At 39.1% G+C, this 15,034-nt stretch overlaps 1 protein-coding gene across 4 annotated transcripts in view; it reads right to left on the reverse strand.

Moving 5' to 3' along the window:
• Positions 1-15,034, reverse strand: part of Casc1 (cancer susceptibility candidate 1) — a 59,405-nt gene that overhangs the window by 28,451 nt on the left and 15,920 nt on the right. For 2 of the 4 annotated variants that reach the window (XM_013511446.1, XM_005379097.2), the window contains 2 exons: positions 6,748-6,885; positions 4,177-4,323 (listed from right to left, as the gene is read on the reverse strand). The exons of 1 other annotated variant lie outside the window; for it this stretch is intronic. In XM_013511446.1, the coding sequence (XP_013366900.1) occupies positions 4,177-4,323; positions 6,748-6,885 (285 nt within the window). The remainder of the gene's footprint in view (positions 1-4,176; positions 4,324-6,747; positions 6,886-15,034) is intronic. One more of the 4 variants, XM_013511447.1, reaches the window with a different exon arrangement.

Genomic DNA, 15,034 nt, shown 5'->3' on the forward strand with positions numbered 1-15,034 from the left:
GATCTCCAGCACTGCCATATTAGTCTCCTTTCCATTGCTGGAACAAAATGCTGGATATAAAACACTTAACAGCAAAAAGGTTTAATTTGGTTCATGGTTTCAGCGATTTCAACCCATGATCTCTTGACTTCAAGTGGCAGAAGAAAGATACTCAACTCATGGTATCTGTGAGTGGCACAGGAGCTTAAAAGAATCTGAGAGAAAGAAGCCAGAGACCAGATATAGTTTCCCCATGACCTGCTCAGACACACCCAGAAATGTGCTTTACTAATTGCCTAAGTGTCTCTTAAGCCAATCAGGTTGACAGTCAAGATTAACCATCATAACCACCATCACCACCATAAAAAAGACCCTCCTTCACATTACCCTTTCCAAATTTAACATCAGAATCATAGCTTTTCATTATAGCTATACACATGCTTCTCTATCTGTACATTAAAATGTAGACTGTAAAAGTTAGCCTTTCTCAGACTATGTAAGTTTGGAAAGCAGGATACCAGTATATGGAACCCAGGAGAATCATGTGTTTCACTAGTCTGATACTTGACATCTAACAGTAAACATTCAACGTAAGGATGCCCTTAGGAATTTTAAAATAAAGATCAGTGTAGTTTCATACCTATCACTCAAGAAATTAGCTCTGAGCAAGAAGTTATGTTGTATTCAGCATGCTGCATCCACTCAGGAAGCAGCTGATGGCCCACCTCTAATGAAAGACTTGGTACTGAGTGCCGGCGCTGACCGCCACGTCTCCCGTGGTGAGGTACTTTTTTATAAAGCAATCTGAGGTCAAGTAGTAGCTATAAAATTAATGTGTCCCTCGATGACTGTTCTCCTAATCACTCAGGTAGATATTAACGGTTCTTATTTGACTCAATTATTATTTTGGGGACTGAAACATGGTGATGTTCTGACTAACTTTTCCTTCCATATTAAATGCATCCTTCTATAAATGGTTCTTCCCCCACCGCATTTTCCCCTTTCTTTTTTGGAGGATCACTATAGATTCATGGATTTTTATTTACTTGATATGTTATAGCTTATTATAGTCATTTTTTCTAGTATTGACATTATTCCAAATTTGGCCAGTGGGACCTCTTTAAGCTACCCTGCCCGGAGAGGAATGGAGCCTTGCCAGAGGGTGTCCTCTCGGGGTTGCTGCTCGCCCTCTAGCACAGTAAGATAAGCCAGCCTCATCTTTTACTGGTTCTGCTCCAGACTTGGAGTCAGCCACTTAATTTAGGGGCTGCCTTTTAACTAAAGGGCCCAGTGAGTCCGGGGCCTTTTTTTTTTCATTCCTCAGGTGTGTGGTTTGGGGGATCAAATCCAAGGTTTCTCTCATGCTAGGCAAATACGACTGAGTGACAACCTGGATCTTTTTATGCAATAAAACCTGGCTCATGCTGATATTTCTATTTCTACTTTATATTACAATATATATGAAGATCAGAAAAATACTGTGTCGCTGGGCATGGTGGCGCATGCCTGTAATCCCAGCACTCGGGAGGCTGAGGCAGGAGGATGATTGCGAGTTTGAGATCAGCCTGGGCTGCAAAGTTAGCTCAAGGCCGGCCTGAACTGCATAGTGAGACCCTGTCTCAAAAAGACAAAAAAAAAAAGAGAGAGAGAGAAAAATACTGTGTCTCCTTTTTCTTATCTAGAATACTGATATATTTCTTTACTCTCCAACCTACAATACACATAATAATTGTAAACATATAATATGAATAATACTGCTAACAATCAGGTTGGTAAAAGACACACAGTGTAAGCCTTCTTTGTAGTGCTTTTCAAAATTAGAAAACAGTCTACTCAGGTGATACAATGGACTGTGTTCTAGACCAGAAGAATCTGAGACAAAACAGAGAAAAATAGTGTATGATGGTAGATTGAATACGGACTGAATATTAGAATTACGATATTCATTTCCTGAGGTATAATGTTTTGTTTTTTTTTTTTTTTTTTTGGTTTTTCTCCGGTACCAGGAACCGAACTCACGACATTGCGCTTGCCAGGCAGGCGCTTTTGCCGCTGAGCTAAATCCCCAGCCCCTCCTGAGGTATAATGATTTACATTTGTATGAGTCTTATTAGTACTGAGATACTCATTGGTAAAATATAATAACAACTTTCAAGTAGTACAAGGAAAAAATAAGGATATAGATAAGGTAATTAATAAAATATTTAAAATTTATTGATTTTATATATCAATAATAGTCTAATAAAGCTAAAAATTTATTAAGTCCAGATGGAGAGTACATAGACCTATGGTATATTCTTTTAATCTCATGCTCAAATAAAATCCTCTTCAAATAAAATGTTAGAGAAAAAAATAGAATACTGTACCAGGTAACTGTAACCTTATATCAAGTGATTTGTGCACTGACTAATATTGTTCTTGTGAAGTTATTTTCATAGTGAACTTAGTAAACCTTGAAAAATATAAAAAATCACTAACTATATTGAAGATGTTTTATTTCTTTAAAAATATTAATAGCTACAGTGATAAAGACAGCATGATATTAGCCAAACAGCCAATGTAAGGGTCAATGGAATAGTATAAAAAATGCAGAAACAGTTCCAAGAGCACTTAGCTACCTTATCTTTGGCAAACGGGGCAAATACCTTACTGGAAGCAAGAGAGCCTCTTTAATAAATGGTGCTGGGAAAACTGGCTCTCCACATGCTGCAGCTTGAACCTATATCCATATCTCCCATCATGCACTAAACTAAAATTGAAATGGATCAAAGGTCTAAATGTTAAAACAATCAATCTGCTAGAAGATAAAATAGATAAAACTTTTGAAGACATAGGTATAGACAAAGACTTAATGAACAAAGCCCTGATTGCACAGGAAATATAACAAAGAATCAACAACTGGGATCACATCAAATAAAAAGCTTCTGCACAGCAAAATAAACCAGCAACAGTGTAAAGAGACAACATACAGAATGGGAAAAATTTTTTGCTAGCTATTCCTCAGACCAGTGATGGTGAACTTATAGCATGTGTACCACAGCAGGCTGTTATCACTGAAAGCTCTAAAAAGGCTCACTATCACTGTCTCAGACAGAGGACTAATATCTAGAATATATAAAGAACTCAAAAAATCAGGACCCCCCCCCATATTTGAAAACCCAATCCAAAAATGGGCATCTATAATGAACAGACACTTCTTAGATGAAGTAAAAATAATAAATAAATACATGAAAAGATGTTCAACATTGCTGGCCACTTGAGAAACGCAAATTGAAACACTGAGATTCCTTTGCACACAGAAAGATGGCAATCATTAAAAAATCAACCAATAACAAATACTGGTGAGGCTGTGGAGAAAAAGAATCCTTCTCCATTGTTGGTGGAAGTGTAAATTGTACAACCACTATAGCAAGCAGTATGAAGATTCCTCAAAAGACTAAAACTAGAGGCTCCATTTGACCCAGGTATTCTCCTTCCAGTATCTTCCCAGAACAGTTAAAAGTCACCACACCACAGTGATACATGCGTATCCATGTTTATAGCACCACAATTTATAATAGGTAAATCTTGCAAACAGCCCATATGTTCATGAACAGATGAAGGGATAAAGGAAATGTGATAAATTGTAAAATACAATGCAGTATTACTCTATCATAAAGGATAACTTGGGACATTTTTAGGCAAATGGATGCATCTCAAGACCATAACTTTAAGTGAAATAAATCAGAAACACAAGTTTAAATATCAAATTGCTTCTCTTGTGTGAGAAACCCAAAGTGTAAATAAGGAACAAAAGACAGGATAGATATTGGGAAATAAAAACAACTTGTTCAAATGGGAAGGGGCATGGGAGTATGGAAGGGAAAAGGGATTTTTTAAAAATAACTGAAGAGAATAATGGAAAAAGAGCTTTTGTGTGTAAGGAGGGAAGGACTGAAGGGAGGGGAGAGGAGTGGGAAAAATAGAATTAAGATATATTATGTATAGGTACAAATTCCCCCTGATGAATGTGATCATTATGTATGGCAAAACGTATTAATAAAAAAATGTTAATTATAAATATTACCATCTATTAAACCTATATCAATACATGTACTTGAATTATTTTGCTGACTTCATAACAATACTGGATTGTTCTGTTATAAATAGTATAACACTTTAGTGCTCACAAAAAGAACATAAAAGTATCACACATACTCTGAGCAGTATTTCCGTGGCTATGTTAAACTTAAGGTGAAGGAGCTCCTGAAGCTCTAAAATTGATCCTTCGTATTGTATTATGTTTTTGTCTCTCAAATTATATGTCGGAGTTTCCAATAGCATTAATTTCAATTTCTCAATTAACTGTAATGTAAAAGAATATTTATATTAATCCATGGACAGTCAAAAAAAGTGAAAAATGGGGTGTTTTATCACTTTTGAATTGAGGAACAGCTTAGTGAAACATGCAAACATCTTTTTCTATACTTATTTTTAAATTTAAGAATCACAGTGAAATAAAATATTTCCCCAAAAAAACTCCTTCACAGTATTCTTCCCTCTGTGTTAGAACTGTTATTAACAAGTTGATAGATGAGTCACAACTTGTCATTACTTAAGACTATAAAATAGAGACGTGTTAGTTCCTTTTATGTTGCTACAGCAGGATCCTTGAGGCTGGGTACTGTATTAAGCAATGAGGTTTATTTAGCTCACTGTTCAGGAGGTTCAGGAATGTGGCATCAGTGTCTTCCCAGCTCTGCTAATGGCCTCAAAATGGGGGGAATGTATGCAAGGGTGGTTGTGTGCAGAAAAGGGATTCAGGGTCTTCACACAGTTGAAGTGTGGTCCATCCAGGATCACAGAGGCGGAACTACTGCCAAGTCACAGCACTTGTTCATGGGTGAAATACATCTCAAACTGTTGGCCACACAGGCAACACGTGGAATGAGTTTGACATTTTTGAGCTACAACATCTTAGCAGTTAGACAACATCTTGGAACATGGAGAAGTTAACAGCAGCACCAATGACACAAAGCATAGAATTTTTGTGAGTGGAGCAAAAAGCAATAGAGGTTAATAATAGAAACAGAAATGTGAATTTCTTCTGGTATCTGGATCAAGAATGTGTGTTGAAATGTGGGCTTTTATGGTAGTGACCCTAACATGTCACTTTAGGAACATATTTGGCTTCTGCCCGATTCCAGGACAGAAATTCTAAAATCCTTAGAATTTCCTGAGTGACAGGCATGAGACAAACTCTTTATTTTTCCTAATCAGCCATCTTTAACCACACTGGGGTTTAGACTGGTGTGGCAAACATTAGGGAATGGGGGTGGGAAGGTGATTCCAGAGTTGGAACATTTCAGCCTTGCTCCTTAATCTTGAGGGAGAAGAGAGAGGCTAGAGATGAATTTACCAATGGTCCATGACTTAGTCATTATGCCTACATCATGAGGTCTCCACAAAGCCCCTGGACAGTAGGGCTAGGGGGCTTTTGGGTTGGTGAATACACTGAGCTACCGAAAGGAAGGCATAGCAGGAGAGGGCATGGCAGCTCTTCCCACATACATGCCCCATGTAGTTCTTCATCTTGCTATTTACATCATGTCTAATATTCTTCACGACAAGCTGGTAGATGCAAGTAAACATTCGCCTATGTTTTGTGAACAATTACAGCAAGTTCCCTCGTCTGGGGAGGGAGCTGTGAGAAGACTAACTGGCTGCTTGAAGTACAGGTGACAAGCTGGAACTTGTGATGGAAAAGGGGCACAGATTCGTGGGGCCAAGTCCCTCTGTACTAACTCTGGGTCACTTCAGAGCTGGGTTAGAGGCCTCCTAGTTGCTATCCATTTGGGGCTGTGGGAAAATCCCTTCAAGTACTGCAAGAAAAATTTTAAAATGTCTCTCCTTTTTTTTTGGAATTTGAGGATTTATATCTTCCAGTTCTGGAAATTTTTCTGCCATTGTCTCTTTGGATATTATCTCTACTATTTATATTTTCTTCTAGTATTCTTCCATGTACTTTTAGTCCTTCTTATTCTATTATGTGTGTCTGGGAAACCACTCTTTCATATTTTTCACCTCTTTGTCTCTGTGCTATGTTCTGGTAAATTCTACCAATCCAATCTTTGCATTCACTCATACTCAATTTGTTTCCCCTTTACTAAGGTGAAGACGAATCAAACAAATTTTCTTATTTTTTGCTTCAATTACACAGACAAATAAATGTTCCATATTTGTGTTATGCTGATTAAGGCAGCAAGACATTGTTGTTTTAACATGGATAATAAAGATTACCAAGTGTCTTTGTTACTTTTCTCTCATTGCTGAGACAAAATACCTGACACCCAAAATTAAGGAAGGAAAGATTTATTTAGCTCACAGTTTGTGGAGGTTTATTCCATACTCAGTTGGCTCCAAGGAATAGTGGCACATGGCTAAGGCAGCAGAAGATAGCAAAGAAACAAGAGCATAATGGAGGAGTGGTGGTAAGCAGCCTCTTTCTCTCCCTTACATTGTATGCAAACTATCAGCCCCAGGGCGGGTGTAGCACTCACATCCATAATCCCAGCATTAGACCATGAATGGATCATAAACTCTAGAAGCCCACCCCCATGACTGCATGAGGCTTTGGGGGGACATGCAGACACAAACTATAACACCAATTCTCTCTCTATAGTCAAGCATTTAGAAGCAGTAAGTAGTGTTATGAATTAAAAATATATTTAATTTTTTTTTAATGGGAGGTTCTCTGTAATTTAGTTTATATTACACTTGAATCCTTACCTGTAGCACCAGTTTACTCTTCTTGATCACTGTCTCAAAAGTCTGATTTGTTTCCTCTTTCCACAAGCTAATGAAAGTATTCATTTCTTGGGGTATGGAAGGATCAGGACTCCCATCACACTGAATATAGTGTTTCCACTGTGAAATACAAATGTGTGAAACTTCACACTGATGATCTTTTAGAAAATCTGCATTCTCAGGACTCAGTTTTCCCAATATGGACAAAATTTTTTTTATGACATAAGCCAGTAATTGAATATAGGCCAAACAATAACCAACTAAATAGAAATAAGAAGACTCCTTCACATAAATTATCTCTAATCTTCAAGCTTCAGCAAAATAAAAATTCTATTTACTGTCATACTTTTGTTTCTAAACGATCTGAGTTGCATGCTCAGTCTAAGAGGATGAGCACCCCCGATAGAGGAGGACCATTCCTCGGTCAAGGGTGTACGAGTAGCTGTGCTCCTGTGCTAGAAACTTGAAACAAGCTCCCAAGGATATGATCTCAATTACCAAAAACTTATAGTTGTCAGTTCTTTCTATGAGCTTTTTAAAGATTAACCACTTCAGACCAGAACAATTAATAGAAATGATGAGACTCAAAATGGCCATGATTAATGAACCAATAAGCATTCATTGTAACAATGATCAATTGCCAAGGAAACTTGTGTGCATGGTGCTGGATTCCGAACACAGGCCTTGTGCATGCTAGGCAATGCTGAATTTACTGAGCTGCATCTCCAGTCCAAATATGGATATTTCTGCTGCATACATCTTAGTAACTAGAACTGGGACTGGTAGCATTATATCTGGACTATCAGATTTCAATGAATTTTGTACAATTTTTGGAAACACATAAACAACACATTCATATAAATAAAACTCAAAGATGATTCTGCATGACTTACTTGACACCACTATTTCCCATACAATTTAACACATCAAATAAGCCTGACTGGCTTAATACATCCTCTTCAGATGTCCCAAAGGCCCTTTGGAATGTCCCAAAGTTAGTTAAAAGTCAAAAGTTGAAAGTCAAACTACAACTTGATTTGGGGGAAATTTACCAAAAATATCAAAGATTCCAAACTCTTGATCAACGTAAGATCACAAGTCATTGAGAACAATAAATCTTCCTTTAACCAAAATGACAAAATACTTTAGAGGCAAGTACAGAAAACCATACAGCTACAGGAAAAAATACCATCTATTCATTAGAGAAGATTCAATTCCTAAGTAATCAAAAGCGTAATAAAAGTCTATTTCCTATCAAGAGCAAAGCAATTCTCTAAGAAAATCCTGTTGCTTTAGCACAGAGAACAAAATTCAAGTGTTGCATACTTTAGATACTAATGTTCAATTCTCAAAATAACAAATAACTATATTTTAATTTTACCTAGTTTAACAAAATTCTCATTCCCCCCTGTCTTTTTGGCAGTGTACTAGGGATTAAACCCAGGAGTTCCACACTAAACTACACCCCTAGCCCTTTTTTATTTTATGCTTTTGAGGCAGGGTATCACCAAGTCACTATGTTGGCCAGGCTGGGCTTGAACTTGCAATCCTCCTGCCCCAGCCTTCCAAAATACTGGGATTACAGACATGTACCACCATGTCCAACTCACAAGAGTCATCTTTCACAAAGTTTATAACCTTCTTATGTTCTTTCAGTGACTTGTCATAGTATACTATTTTCATTTTGGAAAAAAAAAAAACCCTCCAGATCAAAAGTTATTCTTTTCCTTTCAAAAAACATCTAATACCCTATCCAGTGATGGTGAACCTTGTAGAGCTTTCAGTGATAAACAGTTGGCAGAAGCTGGCATGCCAGTTTTGCCACCGCTGCTTTATACCTTCACCCATCCAAAACATTTTTCTTATATAAAAATTAGCATAGATTAACAATTACCTTAGATCTAACAATTAGAATTACCTTAGATCTAATAATTACCTTAGATTAGGGTTTCACTTACTATAATTTCTAGTAAATTTCTTGCTTTAATTTCCAGTAAAAACTTTGAAAGTAGGCAACTCTGAACTGTTTTAGACCAGCATTTTTTTTAGATGCGTATTTTATAATTTTTAGAAACATGTTTTCTCATACTACTTTTCATATCTAACTACTCAAAGATATCTAGCTTTTACTGTGACTAAAAACAGTGTGATACTGGCAAAAAAAACAGACCTGAAGATTAATGGAACAGACTAGAAGATGCAGAAACAACTCCAGACACATTCAACCACCTTATATTTGATAACGGAGCCAAACACATACACTGGAAGAAAGATAGCCTCTTTAATAAATCGTGCTGGAAAAACTGACTCTGCACATGCCAAAAATTAAAACTGGACCCATATATTTCACCATGCACTAAACTAAATTTGAAATGCATCAAAGATGTAAATATTAAGACACAAACATTAAATCTACCTGAAGATAGAATAGGTAAAATTCTTGAAGACTTTGGTGTAGGCAAAGACTTTATGAATAAAGCCCCAATTGCACAGGAACTATCACAAAGAATCAATAATTCGGATCTCATCCTATTAAAAAGCTTTTGCACAGCAGAAGAAACCGTTAACAGAGTGAAAAGATAATCCACAATGTGGGAAAAAATGCTGGCTGGATGTTACTCAGACAAGGGTTTACTATCAAGAATGTATAAAGAACTCAAAAAAAAAAAAAATCAGATCTCCCAAATTTAAATACCCAATCCAAAAATGGGCATTGGAGATGAACACATACTTTTCATATGAAGAAATACAAACAGCAAATAAATATATGAAAAAGTGTCCAACATCATTGGTCATTCAAGAGATGCAAATTAAAACAACACTGAGAGTCCATCTCACCCTTGAAAGAACAGCTATTCTCAAGAAATCAACCAATAATAATATCAAGAAATAACAACAAGAAATCAACCAATAACAAATGCTGGAGGAGCTGTGGGGAAAAAGGAACCCTTCTCCACTGCTGGTGGGAGTGTAGACTGTACAACCACTGTGGAAATCAGTGTGGAGATTCCTCACAAAACTAGGATTGGAGGTCCCATTTGACCCAGCTATTCCCCTTCGGAGTATCTTTCCAGAATAATTTAAAACATCATGTTCAAGCAGCACAATTTGCAATAGCTAGATCTTGGAAACAACACAAATGTCCATCAACCAAGAATGGATAAAAAAGATGTGGTCTTTTTATATAATGGAGTACTACTCAGCCACAAAGAAGGATAAACTGGAGACTTTTATAGATAAATGGGTGCAACTTAAGTCCATACTCTTAAGTGAAATAAACCAGATGCAAATGTATAAATACTGCATTGCTTCCCTATATGAGAAGCTGAAAGTAAATGTGATCTAAAATGTACAATAGATATTGTAAAATGGGAAGAAACTTTAAAAGGAAAGAGGAACTGGTTCAGGGGAATGGGAAAAAAGAAGGCGGGAAAAAGCAGAAGGAAAAAAAATATCTGTATATATAGAAGATAGGTAAGATAGTTGTACTGCTCATTTCTCCCAGTTCGTGGAAAAGATATGCTTGTGCTAACATTTTTGGGACAGTTAAATGCTAATATCTTATACTCTGAACTAATCTAAAGCTAACAATACACAATGTATTAACCATTGTTATCCTCCTATCATATTGTTTTGGAATTTTGTTTTTGTGGTTTTTTTGTTTTTGTTTCTTTTTCTTTACAAAAAAAAAAAGATACCTACGTTTTCTATACCATATAAACACAAGATGTTCCACTAGCAGAATTATCAAACAAATGGAGACCAGATTTATTTTTAGTGCTAAAGTCAAGAGAGATGTCCAACCAGTTCAACTCACCCACCCAGCTGCAAATACTGGTGAGTGGACAATCCTCTTTTTCTTCAGCATGCTTAACATGATTCCCAATTTTTCTACTTGTGAGTGTATTCATCTATTCATCTAAGGAGAAAACTACATCTACCTTGTTTGCCCTTATATCCCTGACCCTATTAAAATATCTTCCATATAGACAGTCAAATGTTTGGTAAATGAATGCACTGATTGTTAATCTCATCCCATGTTTTTCTTTTTTCTTTTTTTTTTTTTTTTGGTTTTTTCTCCGGTACCGGGAACCGAACTCACGACCTTGCGCTTGCCAGGCAGGCGCTTTTGCCACTGAGCTAAATCCCCAGCCCCTCATCCCATGTTTTTATTAGTCAATGTTTTCCAACTAGACAAGATACAGTTTACATTTTGTCAGTGAAAATAATGAAGATCTATCTTCAGAAAAACTTCTAGGACCCTATTGAGGCAGTAGATTAGGGCATGGCCAAGTAGCTGGGCAAGTGGGTGTGACTTGTCAATCACAGAGTTCTAGGATATCTGTGCAGAATACAGTCCCCAAGCCCTGCATCTGGGACCAATCAGAAAGCACTATCTTCAATTCTTCTGGCATACAGCCAACCAGGTCTTTGATAGTATGGCCTATGTCTGATGTCAGCCTGAAGGATAAGGGATGTAAAAGACCTCTGCTTTTAACCTCATGGCCACTAGGAGCTTTTTCAGCGGCCCACTCCCATGCTGTAGAGCACACTCTTTTCCTACCTTTAATAAATGTAGAACTTTGCTACCATTTTTGCACATCTTGTGCAATTCTCTGTAGGACACCAAGGAGCTGAGAAGAGTCTACAGAACCCTACAATCTAGTAACACTACTCCAAACATTAAAGATAACTGGGAAAAGCCATTCGTTATCTGTACGTGGTGGTGTACACCTATAATCCCAGCACTCAGGAGACTGAGGCAGGAGGACTACTGCAAGTTTGAGACCAACTTGGGCTACACAGTAAGTTCAAGGCCATCCTGAACCATATAGAGAGATTCTGTCTTAAAAAAAAAGATAACTGAGAAGTCTCCCACTGGTCAATTCATATTTGTATTCTCAGACCATTCTCTTCCAATATATAACAATACGACAGAAAAGCAAGTTTTAGTGTTTTACTTAAACATGACTTGACACTTGCAGGGGACTGACAACTGGTGGTCAACTTGTAACACTCAGGTGAACTGAGTCAGTGTGGTGCTGGGTGTGGGAGGCCCACCTGAGGATTGTTGCTGGCAGCGTAAGAGGCAGAGCTGGAAAGGAAGAAGTTTAGAAGCTGTTTGGAGGCTGTTAGGGAAGCTGTAGGGAGCTGTTGGTTTTCCTGGAGGAGCTTTTCAAGCTGGCTTTCCTAATGAACTCAGCTGTTCTCATCATCAAAGGAGCTCAGGACCTTGTTGTTGTTGAGAATGGCTTTGGTTCACTTTGGGGGAGCTCTGCTCCTCGCTCTGAGCATTGTTTCCTGGCTTCGGAGGGGAAGCTGGTGCACAGCTCAGTCTGCTAGAGATGCTTGTCGTGTTGCTTTCCTGATGGGAACTCCGCTTTCCTCATCATCAGAGGAGCTCAGGACCTGTTGCTGAGGATGGCTGTGGTAGTTTTCAGGGGAGCTCTGGTTCTTATTTTGAGTGTTACTTCCTGGCTCCAGTGCAGATCCCTCAGCCTGCTAGCACAAATCCTTCATCCCGCTGGCACAGACTTTCTAGCTTCCACCACTGGCCTTTGGGCCTTCCCAGCACACATCCATGAAATAGACTCTCATGAGACATTGTCATAGGCTCTAGGCCTCCAGCTGGACTTGTCGGGGGCATTGTCATGGGCTCTAGGTCTTCAGCTGGACTCATGGAGGACACTGCCGTGGGATCCAGGCCCTCAGCTGGATTCTTTGGTCTGTAGTGTGTGGGCAGATTTCTTGCACTGTCTTTGCATATGATTCTTTGGGTGACTATTATAAAATAATTCTATAAAATATATGTCCTGTATTGGATTGTTTCTCCTTGTAAACCCCAAACCACAATACACACCTACCACTTAATCCACCATGACTCCAAGATAAGCCACTAAGGTGATTTCTGGCACTATGACAAGTTCTTTCTCAAACTTTCATCCCACTTATATATTCACCTGATTTGTTTGGACTTATGCAGCAAATCTTACTGGGTTTGGGGGTGCTGGAGTCTCTGGTCTCTAGATTCTTTTTGTCTTGAGCAAAAATTGTTCAACACAAGCACAAATGGTAGCAAAGTTTTATTAAAGGTAGAAAAAGAAACAGGCTCTGCACAGTGAGTTTGGACCAAGTAGGAAAATAAGTATCCCCTGCAGTGTGAGGGGGATCACCATGCAAAAGTGAAATAGTGACAGAAACTCAGTGTGTTCTGTCCTTTTTGTATCACCCCGGCCTTAGGCTGACCTCAGGAGTAGGCTGGCCTATCAAAAACCTGCTCAGGTTCTCCAGAGAGGTCCACACACAGGGATCTGAGAACTGCTCTGTGCATGTGTCCTGGGACTCTGTAATTAACAGCTCATACCTACTTTCCCAGCCAGTTTTGCCGCACCCTAATCTCCTGTCTCACAAATACCACCCCCAAATATGTCACTACAGTGTAGGACTCCCTTTAACAGGGCCTAGAGAGGAAATTAGCTGTTATCAATCTCCTGAAAATTAGCTCTTCTCAAGAAGAGGGAATTTCGTCATAGCACACAGACCTTGTTACAATCTAAGGCCTACTCAAGGGAAAAATGGGCATCTCCACAACTCGGTCTTTGTTCTTTTAAATAAGTTACTGAATTCAGCGTGGCACCCATTAACACATGGGCAGACCAAACATTTTCCACTGTAGACTGAGACAGTTCATCACACTAAGCTTGAGTGTTTTATCAAAGCAAAAAGGTAGTTTAAAAGGCACAGCCCAGGGCTGGGGATTTAGCTCAGCGGCACAGTGCCTGCCTGGCAAGCGCAAGGTCGTGAGTTCGATTCCCAGTACTGGAGAAAAAGAAGAAAAAGAAAAGAAAAGGCACAGCCCACTGATCTAATCGCTCAACTACAACACCCCCACACACACACTTTATTTAGTCTTTTAAAAGCCTCTGGCACTAGGTAAAACAGGTGTATCCCACTGTTTCTATGAGCTTTTTAATCTTTTCTTTTGTAATATACTTTGCCTACAACCAAGCAGTGCTAGCTGAATTAAAACTTCTTCACTGTAATCCCAATTTATTTTTTAGTCAGATTTACCCATTTCTCTAAAAGTAAATATAAATTCTGGGGGTTCTTACTCATGAAATTAGCTAGAGTTCCAAATGGCAGAGCTCTAGACCACTCTCATTTCTGCCTGGCTCATGCAGCCTCTGTGAACCCCAAACAAGCAACCCACATCCTCTCATAGCACAAGCCAGCCTTCAGCACTGAGGTATGGGAGAATTAAAATCTAGGCCAAAAGAAAAGGAGACAAAAATAATTTAGAAATGAGCTGGGTCTAGTGGTGTATACCTGTAATCCCAGCTCTAGGAGGCTGAGGCAGGAGGATTTCAATGAACTCAAGGTCAGCCTGAACTACATAGCGAGACTCTGTCTTAAAAAGACAAAATAAAAATGAAAACTGCAGTTTTCAAAGCAAATCTCTGGGTTGAGGATGTGGCTCAGTGGTAGAGCTCTTGCTTTACATGCACAAGGCTGTGGGTTTGATCCCCAGCAACACACACACACACACACACACAGAAAAACACAAGTCCAATTTACTTTTTTCTCTCTCTTCTCCTAGAACACAATAAGCCTGGGCAATTCTGTTCCTCCTACAAATGGTTCAGCTACTCCCTTTTTACTTGCAAACAGTTATCTTTCACCTGTGAATACACCACCTTTTCACCTGAAGATTAGGCCCCACCCACAGCCTGAAGAAGATCTTACTGTGGGTGGCCATCCTCCCCCACCCACCAACCCGAGACCCCCGACTTGATTTCCACCACAGACCACCTTTTCACCTGTAAGTTAGGCCACCGCCTGAAATCTTCCCCCACCTACCTGACCAAGACCAAAACTATAGACTAACACATTCCAGAAATTTCCAACACCAGAAACACATCAATATTCCAGTTCCAAACTGCAGCAGCCTCTTCTCTCTTTCTCAGTCCTGCACTCTATTTCTCTGTGTGTACGAAAATGTCTGCCTAAGAAACCCACCCCAACCCTCTTACAGATGTGCCCTGAACATTTCCTTTCTTTGATGGGAGTGTCGCTCAAAGACTCAGAGATTCCACAGATTTGCTGGCCGGCAGGTGAGACACGTCTCTAGTCTCAGCCTGGCAGCCCAGGAGGGGTGTACACAGCAGTGCTTCTTCCCCAGGGCTGACCTGGTTGTAGCAGGTATTACAGAAGGACGCGGGGCGCGGGGGAGGGTGCACCTGCGCTGGAACCCCCCGCTCACTCAGGACCC

This window comes from Chinchilla lanigera, unplaced genomic scaffold, assembly GCF_000276665.1.
Source record: "Chinchilla lanigera isolate Chin_1 unplaced genomic scaffold, ChiLan1.0 scaffold00012, whole genome shotgun sequence".
NCBI classification, from domain to species: domain Eukaryota; kingdom Metazoa; phylum Chordata; class Mammalia; order Rodentia; family Chinchillidae; genus Chinchilla; species Chinchilla lanigera.